The sequence below is a fragment of the Halyomorpha halys genome, unplaced genomic scaffold (genome assembly GCF_000696795.3).
Source record: "Halyomorpha halys isolate HHAL.00 unplaced genomic scaffold, Hhal_1.1 Scaffold58.1, whole genome shotgun sequence".
NCBI lineage: Eukaryota > Metazoa > Arthropoda > Insecta > Hemiptera > Pentatomidae > Halyomorpha > Halyomorpha halys.
Genome location: NW_027110919.1, coordinates 2456542 through 2475910, shown reverse-complemented (window position 1 = coordinate 2475910; position 19369 = coordinate 2456542). Strand labels below are relative to the sequence as shown.

The window sequence follows — 19369 nt, the reverse complement described above, 5'->3', positions numbered from 1 at the left end:
TATCAATCTTTACGGTCAACTATATATACATAAACATAAAATGATTTTAGTTGCGGAAATCATTATTTTTTATTTTGTAGGGTCTTTTTTTTATTAAAGGTTTAATTCAGTAATATATCACTTAGGCTTCTCACTGCCTATAGGTAAAGAAGATTACTAACTACTTGAGTAAAGAAGTTGTTGCCTGATATCTAATAAAAGGCTGATGGGTGCATGCTTGGAATGGAAAAACAATACTGCACCTGTGCCCACTACTTTGATGATAATGAAAATAGTTTTTACAAACCTTTCTGTATTTAGATTTCCTGAAGTAGATGTGAATCATCCACACAAATAGTTATCAAAATTATTTTGGAACTGGAAAATTTTTGGCACTTTTGTGATGGTAAAAAAAAAAAAAAAAAAAATAGTGGCACTGTTATCCTTTTAAATACTTGGTAAAAGAAGTAAAAAGTTTATTAGAAAAATAAAAGAAGTAAAGTTCAATTGTAGGCCCCTCCCAAAACTGTATCATGATTGAATTACTGATTTTGATTACATCTGCTGAGAAGTAACTAGGAATGATACATTAGAAATTCATCTAGTTCATATCTTTAAAACTAACCTCTTGTCAGCAGTCTTAATTTTACAGAAATATGATAAAATGAGAAGCATTTACACTATCTCAAGCCATATATTAAAGTTTATTTAAATTAATTAAAATCAATTAAAGTTTTATATTCACTAATTCAGTACTTGTAATAAGAAGAAACTACATAATCAGTGGTGTTAACGATTGGTGGATATAGCATATACAAGAATCTCCTGGCGTCATTTCATAAAAATGGATTCTACTTCTGAATTGCAAAATTTTGTTAAAAATTAAATATTGGAGAACAGCATCATGGGCATATGGCCTCGACACCCAGTTTCTGGTCCACACCATTTTTTTGTCTATGTGAATGTTTATTTTACTATATAAAAAAAGATTGCTTATTTATTTATTTTTGTTTTGATAATAAAATTATATTATTGGAAAGAAATAGGTGTATAACTTGGTACTACAAGAACTATTCAATTGATAAAATGGAAAAATAAAATGACATATTACTGTATTTGTCATATCCACTATTCTGAAGTTCAATATTTAGTTTTCTATCCCTCAAACCTTGATAACTCCTTATTTTACTGTTTGTACTAAATATGCTCATAAAATTATTTAATACAGAACAATTTGAAAATGTTTGCATTTAAAAGTACTACAATACCTGTATAGGCCTATGCTATTCAAAAATTGATTCATCTGCATTCATGCTTTATTGCTAAACTTTCATAATAACTTCAATCAAAGCTCTTTAAACAAAAACAATACAAATATTATCTGAGTTCATCAAAATTCTCAAAAACTAATCTATTTTAGTTTTATCTTATATATATTATTGATGTTTTACGTATGTTATAATATATTTTAAATAATTTTAGGGAGGAAATGAAAAAGTAGGAAATTTAAAGCAAGCTGTGCTCACTCAGAAAATAACATCATCTGGCACTAAAGAAATTGGATTTGCCCCCAAGCCGTCCACGCCTCATAAGATTCAAATTATCCAGGCACAGCCAATGACTGTACAGCAGGTGAAACTTTTTTTTTTTAACTTTAGATTTATAGTGATATTTGTTTCATACTGTTTCAGTTAATTATGTTCTGATTATTTGAACATTTAATTTTCTACTAGCTTAATGTTACAAACTGAGTTTAGAAACAATAATTTTGAAAAACATTGATTTTAAATTCAGAAACAGTTATTTTGGAATGAAATTAAACTTATTTATAGATTAATTTAAAAAGAAAGTATCATTATGAAACTTTATTTTTTCTTGCCTTACCTACTTGCTGTTTTTTCTACTTTATTACCAATTGATTGAATTTATTCTTTAAAAATAGTTAGATATGATTAGGTCTTAAGTTGAATTAATTAAGTTTTTTAGTTTATGGTCAAAGAGTGGATGGTGGTCAGAGCAATGGTTTTTAATGTTAACACTTAGTTCAGATCCTATCTTAGTACATTAAATTTTTTCTTGACAGAAAAATATTAGGTTTGGTTATGATATGAAACTTGGTATAACAGATGCTTTCTAGATCATCTCACCCCAAAAATTAACACCTGGCATTAGTTAGTGGATCAAGGAGGCGGTTGGAGCAAATTGTTGATCATACTGCTTCCTGTCAATACCTGAGGTACTTCTACCATTTCCTGCTCCCTCACCCCCTTACGGGCTATTGAAAGATTATAATTTTATATAATTGTTAGTTAGGGATTTAGTATTGGAGAAAAACATTATTCATTTGTGAGCTACTGCTCGCTAATGAATAATGTTTTTCTCTACTTAATAATTCTGAAAACCTTTTTTTTTTTAATAGCTTTAATTTACTTTAAATATTTAACTATTATTATTTTATTTTATTTATTTTTTAAATATCTTGATTTATGCAGATAGATGGAAGAGCACTATTCATCATTTCCCTTATCGTTTTTTTTTTTATTAGTATGGATTATGTTCAATCCTGAGATTAGATAATTTACCTTCCTGCTCCATTTTATTCATGGTAGTTATTAAAAGCTTCTATTCCAGTTATAGTTTAAACTAAAATTAAAAAATTAAATTTTTATTGGGCTTAACGCCCCTCACTTCAATTTAATTTGAATTCTATTCGCTTATCTTCTATTGTTTCTGCTTTCAGCCAACAACCAAAGGAAAAGGAAAAGAAGAAGATGATGGAAAACTCAAAAAATTAGCAGCAAAAGTCGTCGCACAATCTCCCACTGAAACTGTTGCTAAACGTCTTTCTATCGATGGAAAAAAGCCTATTGAGAGGTCTTCATCTAGAGAAGATAAACGTAGGGATTCAGTCAGTAGCACAAAGGATAAAGATGAAAAGAAGAAAGAAGAAAAGAAAAAAAGAAAAGATTCTACGAGTGAAACCACAAAGCCTTCTGAAGAAACTACTCCTGTTTCTACTCAGTCTGTAGAACCAGTCAGGGCAAATGTAAAAAGAACTCTTCAAGAGCTGTTGAATCAAAGAGTAAAACAAGATGACTCGGTCAATATCTCCAATGATGAGGTAATTCATTCATTAATAAAATTGATAAATATATTATATTTTAAACTATTTATTGAATAGAATGTATATAATTTAGCATCTTTGATGATGATAAGTACTGGTCAATCCATCATGCTACATGATCATTGATGATGCAATTGAAATGGTACTACAATTATTTGTTTAATGATTTTTGAGAATATTTTAATTTGTGTATTATATTTAAATTCCGATCTTAATTAATATTTGTAAAGTTATTTTTATAAACCACTAGCTGTTTTATCCATGGACTGCTCTTTTTATATTTTTCTTTTAACTAAAATTGTGATTTTTGAGTAGTGAAGGGAATCTAGAAGTAAAATGTATAGAAAATCAAAGGATTTCTTCTATTCCTTAAGCTCTATTATTCTATTTGATTGCCAAAGGATTTACTCTTAGAAGGAACTAAAATACATAGCCCACAGTTTTGAATTTGTTTTGTCTATTCTCATAATTACCCCATATAGGTTGTGGCATAGTTGAGCTATAACGTTTTATATAAGGCACCGGTAAATTGTGCATTATTTATTATTTTGATTCTCTTTCTTCTTCAAACTGAAAATCTTATTTTAAAAAGCAAATAATATTCATGATATACCGGCAGTCCCAAATTTAAGTCAGTTAAGTGCTGATGGGCTACCCAAAGCTTTTTTATAAATTTATTTATTTTGTAAATAAAAAATAAAGAAATAAATTTTATTTCATTTATTAATATCTGCTTAATTTTCCTAAAATATATTTCTACATTATATAACTTTTAAATCTAAAAAATTACAATGATAATTTTCTTTGTAGTTTGTGTTTTTTCCATATGATTATGTAATTTGTTTTTATATCTTTTCCAGATTAAAGAGCTAGTTACCTCTATTGAGGAAGAACTATTTGCACTTTTTAAGGACACTGGAACCAAATACAAATCAAAATATAGAAGCCTTGTTTTTAATATTAAGGATCCTAAAAATTTAACCCTGTACAAAAAAATAGTTGAAAAATCAATCAGCCCTACCCAGTTAGTGAGGTTGTCTCCCGAGGAACTTGCTTCTCAGGAGCTGGCTCAATGGCGTGAAAAAGAAGCAAAGCATCAGTTAGAGATTATAAAAAAAAATGAATTAGATTTAATTCATCAAGCCAAAACTGTTGTTTTAAAAAGTCGGAAAGGGGAAGAAGTCATCGAAACTAAGGCGATCAACATATCTGAGTTGGAATCAGCTCTAAACCGTACTGCGGATGATTATGAACTTGAGAAAACTACAACTTCAGAAACTAAAGAAGAAGAAAAGTCACCAGAAAAGAAGAATGACAAGAAAAAAGAAGAACATTCTTCTAGATCTGGTGACAAGAAAAAGAAAAAGGAGGATAGAAATCGAAGAGATAGGAGTAGGTCAAGAAGGCGATCGAGGTCCAGGAGTCGTGATCGAGATAAGAAGAAGAAAGAAAAAGACGATAAGCCAAAAGAGAAGGATAAGCGGGATGATAAAGCTGAAGAAACTCTCAAGGAAATTGAAGAGGTTATTTCACAGCACATTTCAATTCCACCGCCACCTCCGTCCCAACCAGATAGTGACCTTTCTGATCGCGAACCTTCTTCGACGGTCAACATTTCCACTCCTCCTCTGGAAGAAGAAAAACCGCCTGTCTGGAGAGGAATTCTGAATATGTCAGAGGTCACAAAGCTCTATACAAGTGCTTATGAGGTAATTGGCCAAATATTGCTTTAAGTTAAATATTAATTTCGGTAGAAATAGGTACTATAGGACCTTGATAATCCATGCAAATTGATGAAAGGAGATTGTCTGAATTAAGGCTTTACAAATGCTCTTTTACTTGCCTGTATAAATTACCACATTTTTTTAGTTTCATTTTGAATTGGTCAAATTTCTCTTCTTTTTTTTTTACTGTATTAGTCTGACAAAATTTTATGGCTAGATATCACTTATGAAGTAGAACTGGTTCAAGGAAAAAAGAAATGAAGAGTTGGGAACAAGTATCTGGATTATTAAGATCACATAGTATAAGTATAATCACTAATGTGTTAATATGAAATATTATGTTTTATGATATACCCATATTTTGTTATTCAATCATTTTGATTAATTTGAAACCAATTAACCATTAAAAAAATTAAAATCATACTTATTGTAACGTTAATTTTTCCCTATGATTTTTTATAAAATGTATTTTAACATCTAATTTAACTAAGATATAAATAAGAAACATAGTTTAAAATTTTCCTTAATAATTTCAATGATTTATGTAAACTGTTCAGTTCAGTAGTTTCAAAAAAATTTACAATTCTTATTTAATATTTTTTTTTAAAGGAATATGGTCCAGGTGCGGTCAAAAAAACTCAAATAGTAGAATTATACTATTTTTTTACTATTTTAATATTTTTTTATATTTCATATTGCATAACTTTTTTAATATTACATTTTTCTTAAGATCACTAACTTTAAAACTTCTCAGTTGTTTTAACAAGATATATGCCATTTTTAATAATGTATTGCTAAATTTTATTAAATAAATCATTTTTGTTTTATTTAAGGTTTCTGGTAGCTGTGAAGACTTAGGCGAGGAACTGTCTGATCAGCTAGACTGTGTTGGAAGAATTCAACCAGATTCTGTTTGGGAATATGTTTCTCGAATGAAGAAAGCAGGCACGAAGGATATCATTGTTATCAGGTTCCATTCTGAAGCAGAAGAAGAGAAGATGAATTATCTTTCTTTGTATTCTTATCTAAATAGTAGAAATCGTATGGCAGTGATTGGCCAAGTTTCCAAAACTGTCAAAGATTTCTATGTCCTACCTCTAGCAAGTCACAGTCCGATACCTCAGGTAAAACTTATTCATTAATATAATAATATAGATACATACACTCTTTTTTATTGGTTTATCATAGATCTTAGAACTTTTTAAATAATTTGTTTATAAAATAAATATTAATTTATCAAATGGTTAGTTGATGAAATTATCTCAATCAAATAACTGTCTGTATTTATCACTTGAAATAATTATTCACTGAAATGATATTTTAAATCATTTAATACTTTAGCTGAACTACACTAAACGGAGATAGTTAATGACCATTGTAACAACTGTCCCATCTGCTTCCATAGTGTAAACTATATGATAGCTTCACAGTGTTCACTGCCATGACAGTTACTATCATATTTGACTCCATAGTAATGGCTGTATAATAACGTAACTTCTTTATAAATGAAGTTTAACATGACAACAGATTTACTGTTGCTATAGGCACTACTCATGCTGGACCTAGTGCAACAACACTACCACAATAGTAAATACTCTCATTAGGGCTTCTTACTCATTACTCTTCGTCTATCTTACAGTTTACACCATGGCAGTGACTATGACAATTGCTGCAAGTGTTTGAACTATCTCAGTATAATGTTGTTTATCTCCAGTATTTTAATTACTTTATTTTTATAAATTATTATTTCAAGAAATTATTACAGGTAACTATTTAATTGAGATAATTCATCAAATAATTATTCTATTTTCTTAAATTTATTTAATAAATGGATAATTTAAAAAGTACCCTGGTCTAGTTCATCATACATCTAAAATTAAAAAAAAAAGCATAACTTAACCCGTTCACTGCCTTAAAAAATGTGATTTTTTAAAAAAATGCGAGATTTTTTTTGTCTTGTTTCTAGTTGTAATAGTGTCTTTATTACCAATTATATTCATTTTTTGTAAATTTATTTTTTTGTGGTATATTTGGCCATTTATACCTATCACACAGATCCGTGTATCCCGGCACCGTCAGCAAAATATCCATTGTAAATGCCGACATCACGGATCCATGTTTACCATGAATATCATTATTACATCTATATTTTATATTGAATAGGTTTAAATAGAATATAAACACGTAATAAGTAGTTTAAATTAAATTTATTACAACTATATAATTACGGAAAAAAAGTGCAACATATTAAAAAAACAGAAACAATTAATACAAAACTTTTTCTTGGTATTTGTTTCATTTTTGTTTCCAGACTTTTGTTTTGATGGACCAGCTTCAATATTTATGGTTGAAAATATATACCTTAATTGAAAAAACACAAAAATAAAAACTTTTTCAAAAACATCCTCTAAATACGTTTAAAATGAATATTCTAGTATAGGAAAAAAGTACAAAAACAACTCTCGCCAGCAGTGCCCGCAATAGACTGACGCGTTTGTATGTTGATGTGCTCGATAACGGATCTGTGTAGTGGGCACCATGCACTAGGCGCATGATACACGGATCCATGTAGTAGGCATGGGAAGTGTTTAAAAATTTGTTTTTGTTGGATCTGATATTAAACCTACAGTATGATATATGTAAATGGGTCTACATATTTTTTTTTTTGCTTTTTAGGTTCTTCTTCCTTTAGATGGTCCTGGTTTTGATGATTACCGAACTCATCTCCTTCTAGGAATAATCATCCGAACAAAGAAGTATGTTGTCCTATTTTGACTTAATCTATTAAATTTACTACTTTATTCTAAACTCTTTCTTTCATTCTCACAGGGGATCCACATCTAGCTTAGCGTTATCAAGCAGGTATGTTAACAACACATCTTTGATTATTAAAAATCATATTCTAACTTATCTTTTTGTCTAAATAATCAAAATTCTATAGCCTGTATTAGATGTTATTACTTTATTCATAGATAGATAATGATAGTCTAACTGATAGTTTAGTTGCTTGAAACATATCTTATTGTCACCTATCTAAGTTTAAGTAAAACTGGCTAAAAATAAAATTATGGATATGAACAAAAATGTGTTTATATTTAGCCAACAATTTTAAGCAGCACTTCCCATTAATAATTTTACGTTATCTACATACTTATGAACTCAAGATAATTCAAACTTGTTACTTTGAAAACCATGTTATTATTATTATGGAATTATTATATTGTTATTATGGAAAGTATGATGATTAGAAAAAAAAATTATAAACTTACTTATTTTAGTGGAAGATTATTGATTGACCGTGTGTATAGATGAATGGAATATGGTCCGGGTGCGGTCAAAAAAACTCAAATAGTAGAATTATACTATTTGAGTTTTTTTGACTGCACCCGGACCATATTCCATTCATTTACTTATTTTAGGTTTCCATGATCCTAAGTTCTCATTCTCCCTAACAATTTTAACTTTATCAAATTAAAACCAATATTGGATGGTACCATTTTACTTTGTCGAATGCTCAAATCTCCCCAGTTTCTTAGGCACTGCTTTATGTCCATAAATTTTTTTTTTCTTTCTTACCTCCTCTTATCATTATTATTATCGGAATCATTATTAATTATCAATCAGAATGTTAGAATAAAATAAATAAGGAAAAATATTCTTAAGATCTCACCAAATCCACATTGTAAAAAAATAAATTACATAAGAATCCAATTTTTTTATTAATATCATTTTCAAATAAATTTATATTATACACATATTTTATAAATTTTAGTGATGTTTTGACTTTTTTTTAACTTTAATCATTCTCAAACTTTTTTCCTTACTTCACTCCAGTCATCTTATTAAAATTCTTTGGTATTATAAATACAATGCTATGGAAGTATTAGTTGACATTTTTTCTTGCGTTATTTTGTTTACAATATATTACTCAACATTACACTTACAAATCACATATTGAAAACATATATTACTTTTAAACAATTAAAAAGTTCCAAGGGAAAAAAAATCAATTAATATTCCAATAGATTCATATTTATAATACCAAAGAATTTTAATAAGATGCCAGGGATGAATAAGAAAGGTAAAAAAAAGGGGGAAAATGGCCAAACCTTTCTTTAAAATTCATAGAAATGGTGCTATAACAATTTTTTCCCCTAATACTACTTATTTCAACCAAAATAAAGAGAAAAAAAAATCATTTCCTTTTTATTCAGTGGTTGCTTAGAAGTTCAACATAAGTATATCCACTGCTTTATTCAATTCTTCTACTTTGAAAAGACATATACAATAAATGAAATCGTAATGAGGTGTAGATAGTTGACCATAGATTAATGGTTGCAGAAGTTTGTCAGGGGGTGCGTTGTTTGTTTATTTATGTTGTTCTTTGCTGACCGCACCCCCCGACAAACTTCTCCAATTATAAATGAAATCTGTCATTTGAGTAACACTTCTCCATTTCTTTTCATTGCTGGTTTTGATTTACTGGTGTGGGCTTGCCTCGTCCATTCCACATTATTAGACACCGCAAGTTGCAGAACCCCGATTATAGTTACATACAACAATTAGTAGTATACAAAAGGAAGATGTTCCGGGTAAGATCAAAGTTACTCAAATAGTAAATAAACTATTTATTGTGAGCCAACTTTTTAATCATACCATAATTTATTTTTATTTCATTTTATCTATTATGTTACATTGTTACATTATTTTAGTTGTTTGTATCTTTTATAGCCCTGATAAAGTCCTGCGAAGTGGGGTGAAACATTGACTCACAATAGAGTTATTTTGACCGCACCCGCGCCATCTTCCTTTTTTATATTACACATGGTCAATCAATGATCTTCCAATTTCTAATTTAAGTTGTATTAATGTTTTAAGGCCGTTTTTTTCTTTTTTGTATACGAGGTGTTTTTCAAATGATTGATTAAAATAAACTTGTGGTTGAATATATATATATATTTTTTACAGAACTAAGAAGTCTTCAACATTGGTTTCGAGCAGTAGTAACAGATTAGAAAGATCTTACACCCCTCCACTCCCTGCTGATGGTGGTACACCTCCAACAACGCCACCGCCTCTTCCTCCATTTTCAAAACCATACTCACATCCTCCAGGACTCACCCCTCCACTCCCAGGTAATGGCTTATTCTTTTTTTCTCTTCATTAAGTGTTTTGTAGCCATAATTAAAGTTCGATCAGATGATAGGTTTTCTTTGTTTATTTTTTCTTTGGCCAGCTTTTCATTGAATATTTGGAAATTTTAAATTGTTATAATCTAAATTTCATGTATTATAAATTTTATTTCAATAATGCTCTGTTATTTAAAATACTCCAATCTATAGAATTTGAAGTTATAGTTTCAAACTCTCAATGTTTAAAGTGTTTAATTTAATGTTGTTTACAATTTCTAATCTCTTGTAGATGATGATGAACCTTATAGTCCTGGAGAGGATGATTTGTATTCTCCAGAGGATAATCAAGCAGAAGCTATTCTAGTCAACCCTGAAATTCAGCGAAATCTGGAAGAAGTAAATAGAATGATTGAACAGAAAAGGCAACAAATACAGAGCATTGCACAAGCTGCAGCGGGTAGTCAGGTAAATATTATTTCAAAAAACATTTTTAGATGCAAATTTCAAATATATTTCTTTCAATCCAGCAAAAACCCTATTAATAACGTACACATGGTGTCAAACATAATGCCTGATTCCATACCTTTTGATTTTCAGTTTGGAAAGTAAAAAAAGATAAATTAAATTGATAAAACAGAGCTAATTATCTATTTCTGATTGACCCTATAAGAATGGTTATGCTCTAACTTATTTCCTTTATTTCTAGTGTGAATTTAAAATGAATGATTTGAAATGTACTAAAATGATATACAATGGAACTTTCCTTAAGGGACATGTGTAATTCATTGGACATTGGATATCTCTCATACCGGTGTTTTATTTTCCGTCTCCTTTCCTATGAAAGGGCATGATTACTTCTCAATCCTTAAGAAGCTTCTCTTTCCTAATGAGATTTAGAAGTTGGAAGAACATCTCTTGGCCTTTGCTCTCATTGCATTTGGTCATTTCAGGAATGATTTCATAAATCCCTGCTACCTTGCTTAGTTTCATTGTAGCGATGACTTCCTGTTGTTCTTTGCTTACATAGTCTTTTTCAAACCAATTATCTTATGTAACCCTCTGGATTTCACTCAACTCTATATCACTCCTTTTCATCAGATCCGTCTTTTTATGATTTATGCAATTCCTATGTTTTGATTCCTTTCAGAGAAGTTAGTTGTTCCCTTCTTATTCCTTTTAGAACTTTTTAGAAGATTTTTTTGTTTTCTTTTGTATTTTCCTCAAGCTTCTGACCAGAATCTTCCCCAGATTAATATTATATGATCATTAATTAAATTTCAGATTTATGAATTCATTTTCAAATCTTATTTCAAGAATTTACTGTATGAAAAGTTCTGTAAATAGTATATATTCCTGTAATAAATGTTTTTTCTTATGACATGTTGTAATTTGTTATTTATTTTGTTTATCAGGTTCCAGTGGCTTTAGATGAAGAAGCACCATATAGCCCATCTTCTTCATTTACCCCTCCAAGACAAGGATCTGAGGCGATTCCTTTTCTAGATACGAATGAGATCAAGCTTCCTCCAAATCTTCAAGATATTCTTGCATCTATAAAGGGAACCCCTACTATGGATGTTAAATCAGATCCAATTGTTAAAGCTTATACCAGCCAAGCCTTTTATGAAGAAGAAGAAGACTTGAAGGAGGAAGAAAAAGATGTTAAAAGTGAACGAACCAGTAGAGATCCCCGTCAGAGACCCGATCCTCCAAAGCCAAAATCTGCCTTATCACAACTCTCCGATTCAGAACTAATAAGGAAGGCAGCAGAAATGGAATCAGAAGAAAAGAAAGAATTTAAACAGCCTGCTTATTTTTATGCGGCACCTCCGCCTGTAGCCGTGGCGGTAGCACCTCAACCTATCTACCCACCTGCTCCTACACATTATAAATATCCTTCAGCTCCCGCTCCACCTCCACCACCTCCAGTAGTCGACAAAGACAGAAAAAGGAAGGATAAATTTAAAGAAAGGAGGCCACCACCTCCACCAGTATCTCATCCTCCTAGGAGAAAATGGGATAATGGGCATCATAACAGAGGAATGATGCAACATAGACCGGCAGTAAGAGGCAATCGACCTCCAAGGTTCAGAGGGGGATTTGACCGAGGCCGGGGAGGGTTTCGAGGAGGTGGTGGTGGATTTAGGCCTCCTAGGGGTGGGGGTGGTCCCCCTCCTCGGTTTAGAGGAACACATGGTCGTGATAGAAATGTACAGTCTGAATGGGATGAAGAAATTAGAAATTTCGAGCAGCGTAAGGCTCGTGAAAGGAAGCGAAGAGCAAGCAGATCACCATCACCAAGAAGACGTTCACTTTCTCCACCAAGAAGACGATCTCGTAGAGCCTCTTCAAATAGTAGTTAAGCTTTATTGTAAACATGTCTACAGCTAAAAAAGCTGTGTAATGTATATACACTGTACAGCAATATTTTTTAATTTAATATGCATTTTCTATAATGATCTCGCAGTTTATTTTATTGCAAAGTAAGTAAATCACCTACTTAATTGCTGCAAATATTTGTAAATATTTTGTACAGGTGTTATATATTTTAAATGTATGTTTATTTTTCTTTTGTAAAATTAAATTTTGTTTTCTCTTTGCATCAAGAATGATGCAAAACTCTTGAGTCAATCTTCTTTTTATCTAAAATTGTATGTACAATAACTTCATTCCAATTTGTAGTATATTTCTTTTCATGAACTTTCTGAGTATTTTGAAATATTAATTTATTTCATTTATATTAAAGATGTACCTGCAAACAATTTATTTTTACTAAATTGACTAATTGTGTATATTTACAAGAATTAATATTTAAAAACACATTTTTAAAAAGTGGTTGTATGAGGAAATATGATCAATTTTGAATTTTTTTTTTATTAGTTATTTCTTTTTATAATGTTTGTAAATTGTACTTGTTAATACTAGTTTCTTTAAGAGAATAATAATTATTTAAGTATTTCAAAATGTAAAAACTTGTACAAAAAGAATTGTAAAAGAACATTAGTTATATGTGTAAAGAAAGAATCTAAGAGAATTACTAAACTATGTTATGATGAATAAAAATCATGTGATTCAAATATAAATATATAAATAATTTATATCACTGTTAAAAATAAATTATGTAATTAATAAAAATCTTTATTAATTTAAAACAATCAAACAAATAAAACTATCTTTACATTTTTATAACCTTTTTATAACCCTTAGGTTTTGGTTTCCCTCATTTTGTTTTTGTTTTTAGTTTTATTTGTAACATCTTGTTAAGTTGGTAACCTTGATTTTGTTTTAATAAATGTGCCATTTGCATTAGAATTAACCTGGATTTCTTATTTGAAATTAGTATTGTACTCTCATTGTTCTATAATGACAAAGGTTCCACTTTTTGGTTTCATCAAGAAAGAATTTAAAACATTGTCTACTACCATTGGGTGAGAATTTTTCAATCTATAAAAGTTTTTATTAAATTTTTAGTAGCCTAATTATAAATCTATTTAGTTAATATCAGGTTTCATTACTTTTTCATCAGAAGTTTTTTTTTAATTATCTATTTCATGTACTTTTTAATTTTTTATAGATGTTTATAAAATGCAGAAAAATAAATTATGTCATCAAAATAGCAGATATTCTGAAAACTGTTTTAGCCATTATTAGTTACCTTTCTACTCCCATTACTTGAAATTTATTTTGACATATAAAAATAAGGCTCAATTGGATTTAATCTTTTATCATTGTTCTGTCACAAGGCAATCAAAGGAATTACAAACTATATCAGATATACATATACCTACCTACATGTATATAATCAATTACTTATTTCGTCAGAAGAGTACAAAAAAAAATTTAATCTTTTATTTTTTAAAATTATTTTTCATAATTAGTTTTTGTTTATTACAATCTGACTGGTTTTGAACTTAATATTGTTAGTTGGATCAATTGTTATTTATCATAAATATGGAGTTTAGAAAAATATATATTACATCCAAAAGTTTTCATAAGCTCTGTTCTTAAATCGAATATGGAAGGAAACACTAGCAAAGGATATAATGGAATTTTTTTTTTTTTTTGGGATATATTTTCTTGAAAACTTACTGTCTGCTCTTACCTGAACTTTGTTCAAATAAAATATAAACTTTTATCTTAAATGAAATTTTTATTTATAAACAAATTAATAATGTAAAACTTTGCACTACAATAGATTGTAATAAAGGTAACAATAGTTATTTTTTCTGTTCCAACTAGTATCTCAATACTCTGTAAGGCCTGGCACAGAAACCAAAGATGTATTTTTTTGGTTTGGGTTAGATCAGAGATGTAGGTGATAGTTTCAACAGTTTTTTAAATATTTCAATAGAATACCTTTTTCTTGGTCCTTTTTTTGGTGTTAGTAATTAAAAATGTTGATAAGATACAATTCTGGCTGTTTCTAATAATATGGTTACATCATAATTTTATTAAATAATCTTTTTTTAAATTAAAGAATCTTTAAAATATAAAGATGGTCAGGGAAACGTCGGACAATAAATAGTTGAAAACTATTTTGTTAAATTATAGCTCTATACAAATATCATTGGCTTTAAAACAATTATACTTCTTCTATATAATATTCATGAAATTCATCTTTGTTATTAATGATATTCCTTGTTCATTGGGTAAATTGGTTTAAGTCTTCGATTTCCATCCAAACTTCCATTTGGCCAATATAAACTTTATATTATTCTATTCTTAAAAATTTAAATTCTAAGTTGGACTGCATTAAGTTTTTTATCATTTAGATAATACAATGCCTCTTATTTATTTGTATGAAAATAATAGATTGAATTTTTTGCTGTTGTATTAATTAGTTATAATTATATGACATTTAATTTGATACTTTTCTAACCTTCAGTTTTCCTGTTGTAGAGGATCACTATTTGATATCCAACAAATTGAAGTTATTAGAAAGATATTAGAACTATATTCCTTCCTAAAATTTCGACAAAAGTTTTAGTATAAAAACTACAAGCTTTAAACTGACTGGTCCTAGTTTATATTGTTTAGCTCCACTGGAACGTTGAACCTACAGAAATCTGTTTTTATCAACTGAAACTAGCAGCAAGTTTATTCATTTGTTTCTATAAAATGTATTAAGAATTAATGATAGGTGAATCTTATAATTAGAAAAACTTAGTAGATTGGTGTGGGGAATGAAGTTATGGCTATTAAGTTTCTATGCTCTCAAGGAGAGCATTGAAATAAAAAATTATGGAAAACTATTCGGTTAATATATTAGGATTTGTGAAATCGATTATTCCTATTTATTGTCTTTATTTTTTTTTCATTTTTCTTTTACATTTCGAAATTCTTTCCCCTTCTTCAAGATTGCATTACCATTTCTTTGGTCTTCTTGTTAATTACATTCGTATAATTATATTTTGTCATATTTATGATCATTGATTCCTGGTTTTACAAGGAAACTTATTCTGCTAAAACCATCTTCACCATCATTTAACTATGTGTAACGACTTTAGTTGTTAATTTTTTTTCTCGATGGCTATGAAAATCCTGATATGATTTTAAAGGTATGGAGGAGTATCTACTTTATTTCACCTAAAAAAAAATTCATGCCATTTCACTAGTTTAATTGGTACAAATCGTTTTATGCCTGTACTCTTACTATCTATAGCATAGTGGGGTAATAATTTAACAATTGATTTATTTTCTTGTGTAGAATAAGTGAAAAACATTGTTGATTGTATTAAATGAGTTTAAATGGAAGTAGTGGATGGTATTTCATAAAATTGACCATTTTTTACACTAATCCCCAACTTTCATTCAATTTCAGATCAGCAGTTTTCGAAACGTAGGTATATCAAGACAAAAAGTTTGTGCTTGCATAAGCGAAATTGCTATGGAACCATCTAGATACTTAATCTCATATCATTGATTAATTTGTCCCATGATATTTATTTCTCATAATGTCAGTCTTATATAATTTTCGATTTTTAGATCAACATTTTTTTGGACAAAATGTTAGACCTCCCTGTGGGGGCCTGTGGTCAATTATTAGCGCTAAAGATTCTTCATATGTACACGATTTTTGCAACTTCATAATTTCTTCTGATTCCGAAGTAAGCGAGCGCGCTACTGTTTGTTTTATTACTTTCTGTAAATGATTTTTCTGTTCAACTAGGTCCTCATGACTTTAGGGTAATGTAGCTAAAAGATAAACTCTTTTTTCTTTTTACCAAACGCCATAAGTAACAAAAAAGACAATAAGTGTTCTTTGACACATTTGTCTACGATCGTTTATTTTTAAGAAGAAACTTCTAGAACATAACGGAGTATGTAGCATCAAACATCCCCCGGATTGCGAACACATCTCAAATTTATCCTCAACATACCGTCTTAGCTTTTATTTTTACGGGCAAATCAAAACAAGAAAAATATATTTCTTTCTTAAATGATTAAATAAAGTTTGAAATACAAGAATTTAGTTAATTGAGTAAAAAGTATTTGATATTGTCTTTTTAGGATTTTATCAGGTGTCTTAATAATTTTTTGTTATGTATGTTTGTCTCCTTTTACACATTACGAAAAAGAAAAGGGTAACATTTTCTGGAGCAGTTTCTCATTTCTTTAGCCCACGATCCGCCATTCCTTTGTTCTAAATTCTTGATCTGATGGTTTCTAATGAATTCACACACTAGTAAATTTTTTTAATTTCTCATTTTTCCTGGAAAAAAACTGTTACAATATTTTAATTGTAAATTATAATTTATATGTTTTCACTTAATATTTCAATATTTTTAATAGATTTGAATAAGAAAGTTTCTTATATTGTGAGTTGACATATCGCTGCTTTACTTGATTATGCCTTCACACCTCTCAATTTTTTTAAAATTTTATATTTGAAGATTTTTAACAGCTCTAATAGCGTTAGGAAAGTCTGTAAGATGACCTCAGTAAAGAAAGTAATCGCAGTCTGCGGCACTATCTACTGATTACGTCCAATTCTAAACAAATAAAAAAAAATTGTAAGATGTGCCACTATTCTGCTTTGCTGCGTGATGTGTCCATCAAATAATTAAAGGTAAAAAAGACTTGTGTAAATAGTAGGGGGTATTCATGATGTTCAGTTAAATGTAAAAAGTTTTAACATGCGTTATTACTTTCACAAGTGTTAAAAGTATAGGATTGTGAGCAACCTAATTTAAAGTCCACGATATATGTTAATGTAGAAGAGGATTTTTTGGGCAACTTGTTTTATAAATAATGAAATCTTCTACAGCTTCGTCAAATCATTTTTCGGTCACCTCACTCGTTTCTCGTTTCCTCCTCTACTTTTTGTTTCATTACTTTATTATTATTTTTATCCATTACTTTATTAGAATTTAAAAACGTCCAAAACAAAAACAACACAGACCAAATACAAACTACGAGTAACTAACCTATCAAAACGACAAGAGACAAAATGGTGAGGAGCTAATAAGCTGGTCTGTTGCTTGACGTCATTCTCCATTTTGTAGACATATTAGCAGACTCTCAACCATGTTAAATGTCATATGGTTTTAACATACTAAAAGAAAGAAATATTTTTCCATTTAACATGCTAGACTAAAGAACATGAATACCCATACAAAATTATATATAAACTACTTGTAAAAAATTCTTTATTTATTAATTTGAAATTCCTTATATTAAAAAAATCGGGCAAAAAGCCCGAAACGTAGTTGGAATGTTAATGTAAAATAAAGAAATAATAAGGGATGATTCTTGCTGAAAAATAAACCAAAATGGCAAATGTTATAATATTATTTTATACTAGCCTAGTTTTTAAGTACATATTTTTTACCTTCCTTATTATTAATAATAGGTAAATTAAGTATTAGCCGGGTCAAAGTTTCGAAGTTCAGTTTTCAATGGATTTAATTTTTATACTTTCATGAATTTGATGCTATTATGATGTATACTGCCAGCTAATTGGTGCTAATTACAGATGGAATGCCTGTAAGCATAGTAGTCCCTCTGGAGGTGATGGAGGGTCGGACAAGAAAGGTGCCCCTAGCTCTGTGACCTGCAAAGAGGTGCGTTGTCAGGACGTCAAGTGCATTCCGCCCAGTTTCGCTTCCTGTACTGCCGAACCGAAGAAGAACATTTGCTCCCCGACCGCCCGTACCACACTCAAAGTACTTTTATTTTTTTTAAAAATTATCTATCTTTTATCAAAATAGAAATATTGTATTAACTGAATAAACGTTTTACATAGACATTAAATATTGTGTATAATGGTGTCATTCACAATATTCACTCAATTGTACCGAAAAATTTGGTATACGTAACTTCCATTTACTACATTCTGCTTTGAGATTAAATTAATCCTTGAAGGTTTCAAAACAATTTTTTTTTTGTTATTATTGATTATTGTAATACTTCACTATATCATATTTAGTATATAGGTGAGGGAATGTAAAATCTGATCATTGACATAACAACCATTAAAAACTAAAAAAAAAATATTTTCTTCTTTAATTCATTATGAAATTCTTTCATATTCATCTGTTACTTATAATATTCATATATTTCAAGCAGACCCGACAATGCTTCGCTATTGCTATATTTGAGATTGTATATATATATTGATTGAACATTTGAAACTTTGATATAAATTAATATATAGATGAAGTGATAAGACGGTGTAACTACAGTAACACATAGAATTAACTTCAACATGCCTTAAACAATCTGCATCAAACTTAGCAGTGGTTTAGGGCTCTAAAAACTCAACCAAAAGGCTCAGACCGGATTCTAATTAAACAAATTAGAACCGAAGATATAAAATAAAACGTTTGAAAAGTTTGTCTTTATTTGAAAATAATATTTCGTCCTTACAAGGGCAATAAATCTAAATTGTGTTAATGTAAGTTAAAAGAGAAGACATTTAGCTTTCCAACGGTTGCATTAAGGTAGGTATTGAATAAAATGCCACAGAGTTATGAACAATTATATCAACAATAACCGAAATTAAAAAAAATCTAAATTTAATAATCCCATATACTGGAAGAGTCTTATGGAATTAAAAGGATTTAGTGAATGACATAAATTCTTCCTTATTAAAAAACAATAGTTTATTTAATATCATCAGCAACGTTTCGGGAGATTTCCCCCATCTTCAGGCTGCTAAAAAACAAATTCAACCAAACCATAAACATGTGCTTACTATTATTTATTTATTTATCTATTATTATAAATTATTTTATAGTTTATATGTGCTTTTATACATAAACATGTGCTTACAACAACACTCATATATCATATACACTCATAGAACTATTTATAAATTATTTACCTGTTAATAAAAACCTATGTATTACATATAATTTTCTCCTATTTGTCATTCTTGCTAATATATTACAATATTAATGTCATTTAAT

At 29.2% G+C, this 19369-nt stretch overlaps 2 protein-coding genes and 1 long non-coding RNA gene across 8 annotated transcripts in view; 2 read left to right on the top strand and 1 right to left on the bottom strand.

The window, feature by feature from the left end:
• The window catches only part of pps (protein partner of snf), a 47371-nt gene extending 34601 nt beyond the window's left edge, over nt 1–12770 (top strand). For 2 of the 6 annotated variants that reach the window (XM_067049026.1, XM_067049027.1), the window contains 9 exons: nt 1462–1611; nt 2720–3100; nt 3964–4812; nt 5661–5951; nt 7504–7583; nt 7657–7689; nt 9796–9962; nt 10249–10424; nt 11372–12766. In XM_067049026.1, coding sequence (XP_066905127.1) covers nt 1462–1611; nt 2720–3100; nt 3964–4812; nt 5661–5951; nt 7504–7583; nt 7657–7689; nt 9796–9962; nt 10249–10424; nt 11372–12322 — 3078 coding nt within the window. In that variant the 3' untranslated portion in view covers nt 12323–12766. Of the gene's footprint in view, nt 1–1461; nt 1612–2719; nt 3101–3963; nt 4813–5660; nt 5952–7503; nt 7584–7656; nt 7690–9795; nt 9963–10248; nt 10425–11371 lie in introns of all 6 variants that reach the window. The other 4 variants (XM_067049024.1, XM_067049023.1, XM_067049028.1 and 1 more) reach the window with 3 other exon arrangements.
• Nucleotides 5530–19369, bottom strand: part of LOC136796153 (uncharacterized) — a 35072-nt gene continuing 21232 nt past the window's right edge. Inside the window, exon 2 of the long non-coding RNA XR_010843863.1 lies at nt 5530–5805. This is a non-coding gene — a long non-coding RNA (uncharacterized lncRNA). The remainder of the gene's footprint in view (nt 5806–19369) is intronic.
• LOC106692474 (peroxisomal N(1)-acetyl-spermine/spermidine oxidase) overlaps nt 13174–19369 on the top strand; it is a 21424-nt gene continuing 15228 nt past the window's right edge. Inside the window, exons 1-2 of the mRNA XM_014438436.2 lie at nt 13174–13387; nt 17935–18124. Of these exons, the coding sequence (XP_014293922.1) occupies nt 13323–13387; nt 17935–18124 (255 nt within the window). The 5' untranslated portion in view covers nt 13174–13322. The remainder of the gene's footprint in view (nt 13388–17934; nt 18125–19369) is intronic.